Below are 17,692 nucleotides of genomic sequence, written 5' to 3' on the forward strand. Positions count from 1 at the left end.
CTTCCCTGCCTCTGTCAGACATTTGAATGGACCTACCTCACATTAAGTTGATCTTTCTCTACACCCAAGCTATGACTGTAACACTACATCCTGTACCCTCTCCTTCCCTTCTCTATGAACGGTATGCTTTCTTTGTATCGCGCAGGAAACAATACTTTTCATTGTATACGAATACATGTGACAATAATAAATCAAATGTAAAGTTTATTTATTAGTGTCACAAGTCAGCTTACAAAAGATGTGCGGGTTAGGTTGATTGGCCATGCTAAAAATTGCCCCTTAGTGTCCTGAGATGTGTAAATTAGAGGGATTAGTGGGTAAATATGTAGGGATGTAAGGCCTGGGTGGGATTGTGGTCGGTGCAGACTCGATGGGCCAAATGGCCTCTTTCTGCACTGTAGGGTATCTAATCTACATTAACACTGGAATGAAGTTACTGTGAAAATCCCCTAGTCATCACATCCCAGTGCCCGTTCAGGTGCACTGAGGGGGAATTTAGCACGGCCAATGCACCTAACCAGCACGTCTTTAGGACTGTGGGAGGAAACTGGAGCACCGAGATGAAACCCATGCAGACACGGGGAGAACGTGCAGACGGTGACCCAAGCTGGGAATCGAACCCAGGTCGCTGGCGCTGTAAGTCAACAGTGCTAACCACTGTGCCACCGTGTCACCCTGAGATCCTTCCTGCATTCAAACACACATTGTTGAAGACAATACGACTGAATATTTCTACATTGTAAGTCACATGGACAAGGCATGAATTGCATTCAAACATTCTCTGCTTTCAGGCTGACATTAAACAATTTGTGGATGATCACAAGGCAGTGTGTTGACTGTCCCAAGAAATATCTGTCTTTCTTATTTCTCCCAGTCTGCGTGTCGAGGATTGGATAGAATGGGGTTATTTCCCTTGGAACAGAGGAGACTCGGGGGACATGATTGAACGATAGAGACCCTACAGTGCAGAAAGAGGCCATTCGTCCCATCGAGTCTGCACTGGCTCTGTGAAAGAGCATCCCACCCAAACCCTCCGATGCACCCGTAACCCTGTATACTTACCATGGCTAATCAACCTAATACAGAGATTTTTGGACACTAAGGGACAATTCACGGCTAGTCTGCCTAGCCTGCACATCTTTGGACACTAAGGGGCAATTTAGCATGGCCAATCCACCTAAGGTGCACATTATTGGACAGTAAGGGGCAATATTGCATGGCTTATCCACCTGACCTGCACATCCTTGGACACTAAATGGCAATTTAGCATGGCTAGTCCACATAACCTTCATCTCTTTGGACACTAAGGGGCAATTTAGCATGGCCTAACCCACCTAAACCACACATCTTTGGACACTAAGGGGTAATTTAGTATGGCTAATCCCACTAACCTGTACATCTTTGGACACTGAAGGGCAATTTAGCATGGCCAATCCACCTAACCTGCACACTTTTGGAAACTAAGGGACAATTTAGCATGGCCAATCCACCAGACCTGCACATCTTTGGACAGTGGGAAGAAACAGAGCACTCGGACTCGGGGAGAATGGGCAAACTCCGCACAGACAGTGACCCAAGGCCAGAATCAATCCCGGTTACTCGGAGCTGTGCTAACCACAGTGCCACCGTGCCGTGAGATGTATAAATTTCTGAGGGATACATATAGAACCGGCAGGAATAAACCTATCCTCTTGGTGGAAGGATCAATGATCAGGGGCCACAGATATAAGATCAGTAGCAGGAGGTTTTGAGGGGATGTGAGGGTTTGGTTTTCACCCAAAGGGTGGTGGGAGTCTGGAACCCGTTGTCTGAGCTGGTGGTGGAGGCAGAGACCCTCACAACATTACAGAGGTATTTAGATGGGCACTTGTGATGCCAAGGAATTCAAGGCTGTGGGTTAGTTGCTGGAAAATAGGATGAAAATAGTTGTGTACGTTCCCTTTGGCACGATGGGTTGAAGGGCCTCATTGTGTGCTGTCGACCTCTGTGACTCTCTGACTCGAAATAAGGTTTCAGTTTGTTCTTGCTAATTTGTCCGAAACTTGATGTCACGACTGTGAACATTTGCATTGATGGGCGATGGTGGCATTTTGGTGTTGTCACTGGACAGCTAATCCCGAACCCCTCTGGCGATGGGGGTTCGATTCCCACCATGGCAGCTGGTGAAGTTTAAACTCAATTTTTAAAAATGTGTAAAAATGTTCAGGAAACCATTGTCATTGCCATAAAACCCCATCTGGTTCACTGATGTCATTTAGGGAAGGAGATTTGCCATCCTCACACGGTCTAGCCTACATGTGACTTTTGTAATGCATCCTTACTAATCGCCCCAGCCACCCGACTGTCCCCGACCCGATGTGAGCCAACTAAACCCCTACCTGACCAGACCCAAGACACCCATGCTAAATTGTCCCTTACTGTCCAAAGATGTGCACATTAGCTGGATTGGCCATGCTAAATTGCCCTCTACTGTCCAAAGATGAGCAGATTAGGTGGATTGGCCATGTTAAATTGTCCCTTAGTGCACAAAGAAGTGCAGATTAGGTGGATTGGCCATGCTAAATTGTCCCTTCATGTCCAAAGATGTGCAGGTTAGGTGGATTGACCATGCTAACTTGTCCCTTAGTGTCCAAAAATGTGCAGATTAGGTGGATTGACCATGCGAAATTGCCCCTTAGTGTCCAAAGATGGTAAGAAGTCTCAGAACAAAAGGTTAAAGTCCAATAGGTTTATTTGGCAGCACAAGCCACTCGCTTTCGGAGCGCTGCTCCTTCGTCAGGTCAGTGGGAGTTCTGTTAACAAACAGGGCATATAAAGACACAAACTCAATTTACAAAATAATGGTTGGAATGCGAGTCTTAACAAGTAATCAAGTCTTAAAGGTACAGACAATGTGAGTGGAGAGAGGGTTCAGCACAGGTTAAAAAGATGTGTATTGTCTCCAGACGGGACAGTTAGTGAGATTTTGCAAGCCCAGGCAAGTCGTGGGGGTTACAGACAGCGTGACATGAACCCAAGATCCCGGTTGAGGCCGTCCGCATATGTGCGGAACTTGGCTATCAGTCTCTGCTCAGCGACTCTGCGCTGTCGTGTGTCGTGGAGGCAGCCTTGGAGAACGCTTACCCGAAGATCAGAGGCCGAATGCCCGTGACCACTGAAGTGTTCCCCAACAGGAAGAGAACACTCTTGCCTGGTGATTGTTGAGCAGTGTTCATTCATCCATTGTCGTAGCGTCTGCATGGTCTCCCCAATGTACCATGCCTCGGGACATCCTTTCCTTTCATTGTTTTGTAAATTGAGTTTGTGTCTTTCTTTGCCCTGTTTGTGAACAGAACTCCCACTTACCTGACGAAGCAGCAGCGTCCGAAAGCTAGTGGCTTTTGCTACCAAATAAACCTGTTGGACTTAACCTGGTGTTGTGAGACTTCTGACTGTGTTTACTCCAGTCCAACGCCGGCATCTCCACATCATGTCCAAAGATGTGCAGATTAGGTGGATTGGCCATGCTAAATTGCCCCTTGGTGTCCAAAGATGTGTTGGTTAGGTGGATTAACCATGTTAAATTGTCCCTTAGTGTCCAAGGATGTGCAGGTTAGGTGGATTGGCCATGCTAAATTGTCCCTTAGTGTCCAAAGATCCAAAGATTAGGTGAATTGGCCATGGGAATTTGCCCCTTAGTGTCCAAAGATGTGTAGCAGGGTAAATGCGGGGCTGTGGGACTGAGTACATTACTGTGCCGGAGACTTAATAGGCTGAATGGCCTCCTTCTGCACTGTAGGATTCTCTAAGACTGGGTCAGTGTTTTCCCAATTTACGACCATGAGTTAGTGTTATGTTTGCCCCACTCTTCAAGTTCATTTGTTCCAATCTGCTTTAGCCGTCAATACCATTTCATCAATCAGAGTTAATTTAGTTAAATTCCACTCATGGATTAGGAAGATCTCAAAACAAGGTACATTTTTCATCATGGCATCACGCTTGTAAAACCTGACATTCACACAGAAAAGATACATTCCTTGTCTTGGACGCAGGCAAAAGGGAGACACAAACATTGTCTTCCAAGTGGAGAATAGTTTGCGTGGAACACACTGAGCCTCACTGGCTCTGGAATGGGAAGGGACATTCCCACAATATTGAAGGTCCTATTACAGAGGCAGTGACTCAGCAGCAATGTGCAGTTTAGTGGAGCTGGAATAATCATGAAACATAGAACAGTGCAGCCCAGGGACAGGCCCTTCGGCCCATTATGTTGTGCTGAACATGACGCCAAATTAAACTAATCCCTTCTGCCTGCCCTTGGCCCATATCCCTCTATTCCTCGCATATTCATGTGCTGATCTAAAAGCCCCTTAAACACCCCAATTGTATCAGCCTCCATCATCCCTGGCAGCTCGTTCCAGACACCCACCACTCACTGTGTAAAAATCCTGACCCCTCACATCTTCTTTGAACTTTCCCCTCTCACCTTAAGTGTCTGCCCCTGGTGTTAAACATTTCAACTCTGGGAAAAAGATTCTGACTGTCAACCCTATCTGTGCCTCTCATCATTTTATAGAATTCTATCAGGTCTCCCCTCAGCCTCCGCCGCTCCAGAGAAAACAACCCCAGTTGATCCAGCCACTCCTTATAGCTCATCCCCCTCTAATCCAGGCAGCATCCTGGTAAACCTCTTCTACACCCTCTCCAAAGCCTCCACATCCTTCCTGTAATGTGGTGACCAGAATTGAAGGCAATACTCTAAGCGCGACCGAACCAAAGTTTTATAACTTTAAGACATCCTGACTCTTGCTCTCAATGCCCCGGCCAATAAAGGCAAGTGTGTCATACACCGTCTTTCCCACCCTGTCTGCTTGTGTGGACACATCATTTAATGCCTCTTTTCCTACTTTCTTTGCAGTTAATTTAATTGCAATTGTTGTCCTGTCCAAAGGAAAGTGCGGTCTATCCACGTGCATCACTCGCTATCTGGTGGCCATGGCAACGGCTGATCTACTGGTTGTGATTAATGAAGTCCTATTATATCGGGTCAGTTATTATTATTTCAGGGGTTCTTTCCTTGATATTACTGCTCCGTGCAGTCTCATTATTGTCCTGAGCCATATATCGACAAACACTTCCGTTTGGTTAACTGTCGCCTTCACGTTTGATCGATTTGTTGCCATCTGTTGCCAGCAGTTGAGAACGAAATATTGCACAGAGAAGAACGCAAGTGTGGTGATCGCGACAATCTGTATCGTGTTCTCTTTGAAAAGCATCCCCTTCTACTTTACATTAGAACCTGACCAGGTGATTGACAATGTCCCGTGGGATTGCGTAACGAAGGACAGCTATTTCACTGATCCCGGGTGGGTGATATTCGACTGGTGCGATTCCATTCTCACCCCCTTGCTCCCTCTGGCTTTAATTTTGCTGCTGAACTTTCTGACGATCAGGCACATTTTAATGAGCAGCCGGGTCCGCAAAGCACTGAGGGGTCAGAGGAAGGGGGAGAAAAGCAACGACCCCGAGATGGAAAGCAGAAGGAAGTCCGTGATCCTGCTCTTTGCCGTTTCTGGCACCTTCACCCTCTTGTGGTCGACAACGTTTGCCGAATTCTTGTATTATAACATCACAGGGGCCAATTATTTTGAGTACAGCGACTCCCTGGTGGTCTTTGAACAAGTTGGATACATGCTGCAGGTTCTGAGCTCCTGCACAAACACTTTTATCTATGGGGTGACCAATACCAAATTCAGGGAGCAGGTGAAGATCCTGGTGAAATATCCCGTGGGCATGATTTTTAAGTTAACAAACAGAACTGGATAACTGAGTTCAGGCCTGTGACTGGTTCACCATTTGTCTACAGCCTTCAACTATGGCAGGAATAGATCAGGATCTTGAATAAACATTTGTGTGTGTGTGTGTGTGAGTGTGTGTGTGTATGTACCATTTATTCATTACTTATGCTCTGAGTTGCTTCGTTCATCATTTGGTTTGAAGGACAAGGAATGAAAATGTGTTAAATTTCAGGTGAACTGATCAGGTTAACTATCAGTTCAGTCGTTCTATGGACAACCCATGGAAAGCTTCTGGAGCAAAAGCTGCTCCAATGGGTGTGTAGCACAGTCTGAATGGGGTTGTCGCACAGAGGCTGTGGAATTAAGTTTTTTATTTAAACATGTTCTTGCAATATTTAAAAAGCAACACGATAAGCACTCTGTCATTCTGGTCTCTATGTCCGTCTCGGTGTGTCTCTGTATCACAAACTGGAGTTAAACTCCATGGATGAGATATTCGGGCCAAGCTCACCCCAAGACTGTAAAATCCCGCCCGAGGTCAACGCACCTTCACATGGTGTCCCGCCCACTACGATTCCCATGGTGGGTTGAACGGGAAAACTCCACCCCATATCTGTCCCGCCCTGCCTCTCACCACACTTATTCTGGTATTAGCAACATTTTCCTCCAACTCCATTTTCAAGTTTGCAGATGACGCCACCATAGTGGGTCGGAACTCGAACAATGATGAGGCAGAGTAGGGGAAGGAGATAGAGAACCTGGTGAACTGGTGTGACGACAAGAATCTCTCCCTCAGTGTCAGTAAAATGAAGGAGATCGATATCGATTTTGGGAAGCATAGTGGAGGACATGCCCCTGTCTACAGCGATGGAGATGAAGTGGAAATGGTCGGGAGCTTCATTTTTCTGGATGTTCAGATCACCAACAACCTGTCCTGGTCCCCGCATGCAGAAAGCCCTCCAACGCCTCCACTTTCTCATGAGATTAAGGAAATTCGGCATATCGCTATGACTCACACCAACTTTTACAGATGCACCACAGAAAGCATTCTTTCCGGTTGTTTCACAGCTTGGTTTGGCTCCTGCTCTGTCCAAGACCACAAGAAACTACAAACACAGTTTAGTCCTTCACGCAAACCAGCCTCCCTTCCATTCACACTGTCTACACTTCGCACTGCCTCGGCACAGCAGCCAGCGTGATCAAGGACCCCACGCACCCCGGACATTCTCTCATCCACCTTCTTCCCTCGGGAAAGATACAAAAGTCTGAGGGAATGGACCAACAAACTCAAAACCTGCTTCTTCCCTGCTGCCATCAGGCTTTTGAATAGACCTACTTCATATTAATCTGATCTTCCTCTTCACCTGAGCTATGACTGGAGTCACATGTAGGCCGGACCGGGTAAGGACGGCAGATTTCCTTCCCTAAAGAACATCAGTGAACCAGATGAGTTTCATGGTCATCAGCAGATTCTTCATTCCAGATATTTTTTATTGAATTCAAAATCATCTGATTCCATGATCAATGCTCCCGAATCACTTTCTATCCACACTCACTGTGTTAACTCTGTTCTTCTTTCAAATATTTAGATAAACTCTTCCTATCTGCTTTCATATTTCTGGCTCCCTTCCGCTCAAACTCTAATTTTTTCCCCTCCTTATTAATCTTTGAGTCACCCTTTCCTGTTTTGTATGTTCTGTCCCATCTCCTGAGCTGCCCTCTGCCCTGTTATATCCTGTTTCTTGATGTTTGGTACAACTTTTCACCTTTCAACTTAACCACGAACGGGACATTTTCACAATGAGATCAGTAATTAGTCCAATCTTGTTGCACAAAATTAGGAGTCCGGGGATCATGATGCAGCTATATAAGACCCTCGTCAGACCCCACTTGGAGTACTGTGCTCAGTTCTGGTCGCCTCATTACAGGAAGGATGTGGAAATGATTGAAAGGGTGCAGAGGAGATTTACAAGGATGTTGCCTGGATTGAGTGGCATGCCTTATGGGGATAGGCTGAGGGAGCTCGGTCTTTTCTCCTTGGAGAGACGTAGGATGAGAGGAGACCTAATAGAGGTATATAAGATGTTGAGAGGCATAGATCGGGTGGACTCTCAGAGCCTTTTTTCCAGGGTGGAAATGGCTGCTACGAGAGGACACAGGTTTAAGGTGCTGGGGGGTAGGTACAGGGGAAATGTGAGGGGGAAGTTTTTCACACAGAGGGTGACGGGCGAGTGGAATCGGCTGCCATCAGTGGTGGTGGAGGCAAACTCAATAGGGACTTTTAAGAGACTCCTGAATGAGTACATGGGACTTAATAGGATGGAGGGTAATAGGTAGGCCTGGAAGGTAGGGATATGTTTGGCACAACTTGTGGGGCCGAAGGGCCTGTTTGTGCTGTAGTTTTTCGATGTTCTAATATCAGGTCTAGCATATCCTATTTTCTGTTGGTTCCAGAACGTTCTGTTGTGAGAAATTACCCAGAGAACATTGCATTTCTCCATGTGAATGTTCCAGTCGAAATGTAAACTAAATTCTCCCATGCATATCGCTGCACCCATTGTGCCAAGCTCCAACTATTTCTTCCTCAATGCTCCTGAGGTGGCACGGTGGTTGGCACTGCTGCCTCACAGCACCAGGGACACGGATTCAATTCCCGGCTTGGATCACTGTCTGTGTGGAGTCTGCACGTTCTCCCCGTGTCTGCGCTGGTTTCCTCTGGTTGCTCCGGTTTCCTCCCACAGTCCGAAGGACGTGCTGGTTAGGGTGCATTGGCCATGCTAAATTCTCCCTCAGTGTTACCCGAACAGGCGCCGGAATGTGGCACTGGTGGATTTTCACAGTAACTTCATTGTCGTGGTAATGTCAGCCTGCTTGTGACACGAATCAATAAACTTAAAACTTAAACCCTGCCATGTGGCGAATGTTTGGGGGCCTGTGCTGCACCAATGCCTTCCTGTCTTCACCATTTCTCATCTCTATCCCAAACCATTCCCAAGTCCTGCGTTCCTGAAGTAAGGAGCTTCCTCTGTATTGTTCCAATCCCGTCATTAACTAACAGAGCCATCCCTCCACCTATTCCTCACTTCCTGTCCTTCCGGAATGTGTGGAAACCTTCAACATTCCGGTGCCAATCGATGTTCTCGGGCAGCCATGTCACCGTGATGTCTATCACACCCTGCTTATTGATGTCTATCTGTGCTCTCAGTTCATCAGTTTGGTTTTGAATGCTCTTTGAATTCTCACACTAACTTCATTGCAGTGTTGATGTCAGCCTACTTGTGACACTAATAAATAAACTCAGACACTAAACTTGTCTTGTGATTAAACAAACGTGAGGTGTGATGTTCCAGGACAGGAACTCCAAGGTGTTTTACAAAGTTAGCCGAGACCCTAAGTTTTACCTTTGAATTTGCTCGGGTGATCATTAGAGTTTCACTCCAGGTATGGTTCAAGTGACCCATTCGGGAACTTTTATCAAACAAAGTTCCTTTAAGAACACAGTTAAACTCTAATAAGAAAAAGCAGCATAACTTTCATTTTTAATCATGATATTGTATAAACCTTAACAGCTAAATATTCTGTTCCAATTCAAATAAGCCCCTCAAACATACACCCCCTTCTAGGCTTGGAACAGAAAGCAAGTATGCCCCAGTGATGCTGGATTTTGCAGCTTCTTAACACCTGCTGTGAATTAGTCCATTGGATGTTGAATTAAAACTGAGGCTACCTAATCCTTGAACTTTCAGCACATCTCGGGAGAGAGAGAGAGAGAGGCACTGCTTGCTTCCAGCTTCTAGCTAGCAAACCATCGACAGCAGGATTTCCAACTCCAGTCGGGGGAGAGAAAGAGAAAACACTGCTTTCAGTCTGCAGCCCAAACAGCTTCTGACAAAAATGAAACTAAATCCTTGAATTTTCCCGGTGGGGGAAAAAACTGTCCAAAGCCAGCACCTGACCTTTCAATCATGCTCCACCCAACAAATCCAACAGGGTCACAATACTCCAGGATACTGCATTAGGCCAGATTAAAAATAAACAAGATATCCATTACAGAGCTTCAGCAACACTGAGAGAACATCGGCTCAGACTTCACGGCAACAACAAAACACCAGGACCTGTTTTACAAAACGGCAGAGAAACATGATAAGAATGCATTTCTTAAAGACACAGTGTTGTCACTGAGGTTCTGATTGGTTTTAATATATGAATGCTGTAACCTTAATCAATAACTGTGAGTGGATAGAAATCACTCCCATATCTTGATTGATATCTGCTAATTACTTGTAATCAAATTTGAAACTATAACTGCGTGTGTGTTTTTGAATTGTGTGCTCCCACTGGCAGGGTCCTGGAACGTTACAGTTGTCAATAAACCATCTTGAATCCACTCCGTGACTTTGTCTGGTTACTTGAGGGGAACGATAGTTTTAACTACAACAACAAAATCAAACACTGTGACAGTCACTGGAAAAATAGTGATCACGGGAGTAAATAGGAAGGAGGTAATTGGACATGGGGAGAGGGGATTAGACAGCGGGAGGGGGAATTAGACAGTAGGGGAGAGCGTTAGACTGGGGGTGGGGGAATTAGACATGCAGAGGGGAAATTAGACAGAAGTAAAGGGAATTAGATAGCAGACGGTGTTATTAGACAGAAGGATGGGGAGTCAGTCAGAGGGAAAGGGAATTAGATAGCAGACGGTGTTAAACACAGAGGAGGGGGAATTAGACAGGGGGCAATGGAGGTAGACGGGGAAGCCACTTGCCTGCAGCGGGGAAAGGGGGTGGGCAAGTTGACAGGTCAGGAAGGGGAATGACAAAGGGGCTTTGAATCGGTAGTTTGAGTTTAAAATGGGGACGTGTCATTTCAGTGCCTTTAAATTGGGAAAACTTAAGTTATTGAATAACTGCCGAGTTATGTGAATGTGGATTTATGCAGAGGTTGAGAGAGAGAGACAGAGAGACAGAGACTGAAAGAGAGGGAGATTGGGACAGAGAGATGGGAAAACACAAAGAGTGGGTGAAGGAGACAGAAAGAAGAGGATGAGTGTGGAGTTTGAATGTCCTCCTCGTGAATGCGTGCCTCTCCTCCGAGTGCTCCAGTTTCCTCATGCCATCCAGAGATGTGAAGGTTAGGAAGATTGGTCATGCTAACTTGCCCCTTAGTATCCAAAGATGTGCAGGTTCGGTGGAATGACAATGCTAAGGGGATCAGGGGTTATGGGGAAATGGCAGGAGAATGGGGATGAGGAAAATATCAGCCATGATTGAATGGCGGAGCAGACTCGATGGGCCGAGTGGTCTAATTCTGCTTCTATGTCTCATGGTCTTATGGTCTTAACAAGCTGTGATACATCTGGAAAGGATGCTTTCTATGGTGCATCTGTAAAAGTTGGTGAGAGTCGGAGTGGACATGCCAAATTTCCTTCACCTCCTGAGAAAGTAGAGGTGTTGGTGGGCTTTCATAACTATAGCATCGGCGTGGAGTGACCAGGACAGGTTATTGGTGATCTGAACACCGAGGAACTTGAAGCCCGCGATCATTTCCACTTCATCCCCATTGATGTTGACAGGGGCATGTCCTCCACTCCACTTCCTGAAGTCGATGACTATCTCCTTTGTTTTGCTGACATTGAGGGAGAGATTATTGTCATCACACCAGTTCACCAGATGTGGGTAATGGGCATTAAGCCGTACTCCAACACAGCTGGATTGTCTGTTGCAATCTGTTTGTTCAGATAACTGAAAATAACATCAGTTATGTTGTAACCTCCCTGATCCCAGTGGACATCCCAAACATTATAAAATACAGTCTCTGGGAATGCAGAGCTCCAGAGTTTCGCTGGGACAAAACAGCTACATCACGACCGGGTAGAATTTCTTTACACTTAAAATGATTGAAACTTTTTACCAAGCTTTGAAAATATATTACCTCATACTCGCTGTCACTGGTGTAGCTGGTAAGTACCTATGGTCAATCCAATATTTTGATTTGATTTATTATTGTCACATGTATTAATATACAATGAAAAGTATTACTTCTTACGCGCTATACAAAGCATACCGTTCATAGAGAAGGAATCGAGAGAGTGCAGAATGTAGTGTTACAGTCATAATTAGGGTGTAGATAAAGATCAACTTCATGCGAGGTAGGTCCATTCGAAAGTCTGACAGCAGCAGGGAAGAAGCTGTTCCTGAGTCGGTTGGTACGTGACCTCAGACATTTCTATCTTTTTCCTGAAGGAAAAAGGCGGAAGAGAGAATGTCCGGGATGTGTGGGGTCCTTAATTATGCTGGCTGCTTTGCCGAGGCAGCGGGAAGTGTAGACAGAGTCAATGGATGGGAGGCTGGTTTGCGTGATGTTTTGGGCTACAGTCACGACCTTTTATAGTTCCTTGCGATCTTGGACAGAGCAGGAGCCAGACCAAGCTGTGACACAACCAGAAAGAATGCTTTCGATGGTGCATCTGCAAAAGTTGATGAGAGTCGTAGCTGACATGCCAAATTTCCTTAGTCTTCTGAGAAAGTAGAGGCGTTGGTGGGGCTTTCTTAACTATAGTGTCGGCGTGTTGGTGATCTGGACACCTAAAAACATGAAGCTCTCGACCCTTTCTACTTCGTCCCCATTGATGTAGACAGGGGCATGTTCTCCTTTACGCTTCCTGAAGTCGGTGACAATCTCCTTCGTTTTGCTGACATTGGGGGAGAGATGATTGTTACTGCACCAGTTCACCAGATTTTCATTGTTTGAGATCCGACCCACTACGGTGGTGTTGTCAGCAAACTTGAAAATCGAATTGGAGGGGAATTTGGGCGCACAGTCATAGGTGTGTAAGGAGTATAGTAGGGGGCTGAGAACACAGTCTTGTGGGGCATCGGTGTTGAGGATGATCTTGGAGGAGATGTTGTTGCCTATCCTTATTGATTGTGGTCTGTGTGTTAGGAAGTTCAGGATCCAGTCACAGAGGGAGGTGCCGAGGCCCAGGACACTTAGAATCATAGAATAGAATCCCTACAGTACAGAAAGAGGCCATTCGGCCCATCGAGTCTGCACCGACCACAATCCCACCCAGGCCCTACCCCCATATCCCTACATATTTTACCCGCTAATCCCTCTAATCTACGCATCCCAAGACACTAAGGGGCAATTTTTAGCATGGCCAATCAACCTACCCCGCACATCTTTGGACTGTGGGAGGAAACCGGAGCACCCGGAGGAAACCCACGCAGACACGAGGAGAATGTGCAAACTCCACACAGACAGTGACCCAAGCCGGGAATCGAACCCAGGTCCCTGGAGCTGTGAAGCAGCAGTGCTAACCACTGTACTACCCTGCCGCCCCAACCACTGTGCTACCGTGCCGCCCCTCGACACGGACTTTGGAGATGAGTTTCATGGGAATAATAGTGTTGAAGACTGAGCTGTCATCAATAAATAGGAGTCTGGCATAGGTATCCTTGTTATCTCGGTTTCCAGAATATTATAATATTCAGTGAGATGTTGCTCCCTGATCCATATAACTAAGCAAATAACATGCTACTGTCATCGAAACAGCGGTATAATTTAAACAGATAGCATGTTCAACACTTTGTGGTGCTTCCAATATTTTCTTAACTTTAAATGTAATTTAAATGGAATCATATTCATGCAAAATTATTGAATTATTGCATTGATCTGATCAGCAGTGTGATTTGGACAGGCTGAGTGAGTGGGCATATACATGACAGATGCAGTATAATGTGGATAAAGGTGAGATTATCTACATCTCTAGCCAAAATAGGAAGGCAGAATATGATTTGAGTGGGTGTAAGCTGCATCATTATCCCCGGACTCCTAAACTCAATCCCTCGATTGATAAAGGCCAGCGCACCATACGCCTTCTTAACCACCTCCTCCACCTGCGGGGCCGATTTTAGAGTCCTATGGACCCGGACCCCTACAGATCCTCTACAGTACTAAAAGTCTTTCCCTTAATATTGTACTCCTTCATCCCATTCGACCTGCCAAAATGGACCACTACGCATTTATCTGGTTTGAAGTCCATCTGCCACTTCTCCGCCCAGTCTTGCATCCTATCTGTGTCCCTCTGTAACTTCTGACATCCCTCCAGACTATCCACAGCACCACCAACCTTCGTGTCGTCGGCAAACTTACCAACCCATCCCTCCACTTCCTCATCCAGGTCATTTATGAAAATGACAAACAGCAAGGGTCCCAGAACAGATCCCTGGGGCACACCACTGGTGGCCGAACTCCATTTAGAAAAAGACCCATCTATAAACGCTCTCTTCCTCCTTTGGGCAAGCCAGTTCTGGATCCACCGGGCAGCAGCACCTTGGATCCCATGCCCTCTCACTTTTTCTCAAAGCCTTGCGTGGGGGATCTTATCGAACGCCTTGCTAAAATCCATATAAACCACATCTACCGCTTTCCCTGACATATTGATTGCAACTGATCTCGATATTGTGTTGTTATAGCTTTCACAACTATGATTAAAGAACATCCTTGTGTCTAAAGATCTGCAGGTTAGGTGGATTGGCCATGCTAAATTGCCCCTTTGTGTCCAACAATGTGCAGATTAGGTGGATTGACCATGCTAAATTGTCCCTTGGTGTCCAAAGATGTCTGGATTAGGGGATTGGCCATGTTGAATTAGCCCTCAGAGCCGAAGGATGTGCAGGTTAGGTGGATTGGTTGAGATCCTTAATGAGTACTTTGCGTCGGTATTCACAAAGGGATGGTGTCTCGGAGGGGTGGAGAATCCCTTTATTACAAGTCATCATTATGAGGGAGGAAATCTTAGGTGAATTAAAAGGCATTAAGGTAGACAAATCCCCAGGGCCAGATGGCATCTATCCCAGGTTCGTGAGGAAGACAAGAGGGGAAATTGCTAGGCCTCGAACAGAAATCTTTGTTTCCTCGTTGGCCAGAGGCGAGGTCCCAGAGGGTTGGATGATAACCAATGTTGTCCTGTTATTTAAGAAGGATACCAAGGATAACCCGGGTAATTGTAGGCCAGTCAGCTTCATGTCAGTGATAGTGGGATTGTTGGAGAAGATTCTTAGGGATAGGATCTTTACACATTTGGAACTGAATGGTCTTATTAGCGACAGACAGTATGGTTTTGTACGAGGGAGGTCATGTCTCACTAATTTAATTGAGTTTTTTGAGGAGGTGACAAAAATGATTGACAAGGGAAGGGCTGTGGATGTTGTCCAAACGGACTTTAGTAAAGCATTCGACAAGGTCCCTCATGGCAGGCTGGTACAAAAGGTTAAATCACACGGGATCGGGGTGAACTAGCTGGATGTATTCAGAACTGACTTGGCCATAGAAGACAGAGGAGAGCGGTGGAAGGGCGTTCTGCTGAATGGAGGTCTGTAACTCATGGTGTTCCACAGGGATCAGTGCTGGGGCCTCTGCTGTTTGTAATATATATAAATGACTTGGAATAAAACGTAGCTGGTCTGATTAACAAGTTTGCGGATGATACTTAGATTGGCGGAGTTGTGGATAGTGATGAAGAATGTCAGAGAATACAGCAGGATATAGATAGGCTGGAATGTTCTGACCAGAATTGAAGGCAATACTCTAAGTGCGACCTAACCAAAGTTATATAAAGCTGCAACATGACATCCTAACTCTTGCTCTCAATGCCCCGGCCAATAAAGGCAAGTGTGTCATACACCGTCTTTCCCACCCTGTCTGCTTGTGTGGACACATCATTTAATGCCTCCTTTCCTACTTTCTTTGCAGTTAATTTAATTGCAATTGTTGTCCTGTCCAAAGGAAAGTGCGGTCTATCCACGTGTATCACTCGTTATCTGGTGGCCATGGCAACGGCTGATCTACTGGTTGTGATTAATGAAGTCCTATTATATCGGGTCAGTTATTCTTATTTCCGGGGTTCCTTCCTTGATATTACTGCTCCGTGCAGTCTCATTATTGTCCTGAGCCATATATCGACAAACACTTCCGTTTGGTTAACTGTCGCCTTCACGTTTGATCGATTTGTTGCCATCTGTTGCCAGCAGTTGAGAACGAAATATTGCACAGAGAAGAACGCAAGTGTGGTGATCGCGACAATCTGTATCGTGTTCTCTTTGAAAAGCATCCCCTTCTACTTTACATTAGAACCTCACCGGGTGGTTGACAATGTCCCGTGGAATTGCGTAACGAAGGACAGCTATTTCACTGATCCCGGGTGGGTGATATTCGACTGGTGCGATTCCATTCTCACCCCCTTGCTCCCTCTGGCTTTAATTTTGCTGCTGAACTTTCTGACGATCAGGCACATTTTAATGAGCAGCCGAGTCCGCAAAGCACTGAGGGGTCAGAGGAAGGGGGAGAAAAGCAACGACCCCGAGATGGAAAGCAGAAGGAAGTCCGTGATCCTGCTCTTTGCCGTTTCTGGCACCTTCACCCTCTTGTGGTCGACAACGTTTGCCGAATTCTTGTATTATAACATCACAGGGGCCAATTATTTTGAGTACAGCGACTCCCTGGTGGTCTTTGAACAAGTTGGATACATGCTGCAGGTTCTGAGCTCCTGCACAAACACTTTTATCTATGGGGTGACCAATACCAAATTCAGGGAGCAGGTGAAGATCCTGGTGAAATATCCCGTGGGCATGATTTTTAAGTTAACAAACAGAACTGGATAACTGAGTTCAGGCCTGTGACTGGTTCACCATTTGTCCACAGCCTTCAACTATGGCAGGAATAGATCAGGATCTTGAATAAACATTTGTGTGTGTGTGTGTGAGTGTGTGTGTGTATGTACCATTTATTCATTACTTATGCTCTGAGTTGCTTCGTTCATCATTTGGTTTGAAGGACAAGGAATGAAAATGTGTTAAATTTCAGGTGAACTGATCAGGTTAACTATCAGTTCAGTCGTTCTATGGACAACCCATGGAAAGCTTCTGGAGCAAAAGCTGCTCCAATGGGTGTGTAGCACAGTCTGAATGGGGTTGTCGCACAGAGGCTGTGGAATTAAGTTTTTTATTTAAACATGTTCTTTCAATATTTAAAAAGCAACACGATAAGCACTCTGTCATTCTGGTCTCTGTGTCCGTCTCGGTGTGTCTCTGTATCACAAACTGGAGTTAAACTCCATGGATGAGATATTCGGGCCAAGCTCACCCCAAGACTGTAAAATCCCGCCCGAGGTCAACGCACCTTCACATGGTGTCCCGCCCACTACGATTCCCATGGTGGGTTGTACGGGAAAACTCCACCCCATATCTGTCCCGCTCTGCCTCTCACCACACTTATTCTGGTATTAGCAACATTTTCCTCCAACTCCATTTTCAAGTTTGCAGATGACGCCACCATAGTGGGTCGGAACTCGAACAATGATGAGGCAGAGTAGGGGAAGGAGATAGAGAACCTGGTGAACTGGTGTGACGACAAGAATCTCTCCCTCAGTGTCAGTAAAATGAAGGAGATCGATATCGATTTTGGGAAGCATAGTGGAGGACATGCCCCTGTCTACAGCAATGGAGATGAAGTGGAAATGGTCGGGAGCTTCATTTTTCTGGATGTTCAGATCACCAACAACCTGTCCTGGTCCCCGCATGCAGAAAGCCCTCCAACGCCTCCACTTTCTCATGAGATTAAGGAAATTCGGCATATCGCTATAACTCTCACCAACAGATGCACCACAGAAAGCATTCTTTCCGGTTGTTTCACAGCTTAGTTTGGCTCCTGCTCTGTCCAAGACCACAAGAAACTACAAACACAGTTTAGTCCATCACGCAAACCAGCCTCCCTTCCATTCACACTGTCTACACTTCGCACTGCCTCGGCACAGCAGCCAGCGTGATCAAGGACCCCACGCACCCGGACATTCTCTCTTCCACCTTCTTCCCTCGGGAAAGATACAAAAGTCTGAGGACACGTACCAACAAACT

The 17,692-nt window shown here is 46.0% G+C and overlaps 1 protein-coding gene across 1 annotated transcript; it reads left to right on the plus strand.

The window, feature by feature from the left end:
• The first annotated feature begins 11,669 nt into the window (after window positions 1-11,669).
• LOC144481663 (putative G-protein coupled receptor 139) lies at window positions 11,670-16,441 on the plus strand. Its single transcript, XM_078200793.1, has 2 exons — window positions 11,670-11,736; window positions 15,534-16,441. The coding sequence occupies exons 1-2, from the start codon at window positions 11,670-11,672 to the stop codon at window positions 16,439-16,441; spliced, it is 975 nt and encodes a 324-aa protein (XP_078056919.1).
• The last annotated feature ends 1,251 nt before the right edge of the window (window positions 16,442-17,692 follow it).

This window comes from Mustelus asterias, chromosome 31 (assembly GCF_964213995.1).
Source record: "Mustelus asterias chromosome 31, sMusAst1.hap1.1, whole genome shotgun sequence".
NCBI classification, from domain to species: Eukaryota; Metazoa; Chordata; class Chondrichthyes; order Carcharhiniformes; family Triakidae; genus Mustelus; species Mustelus asterias.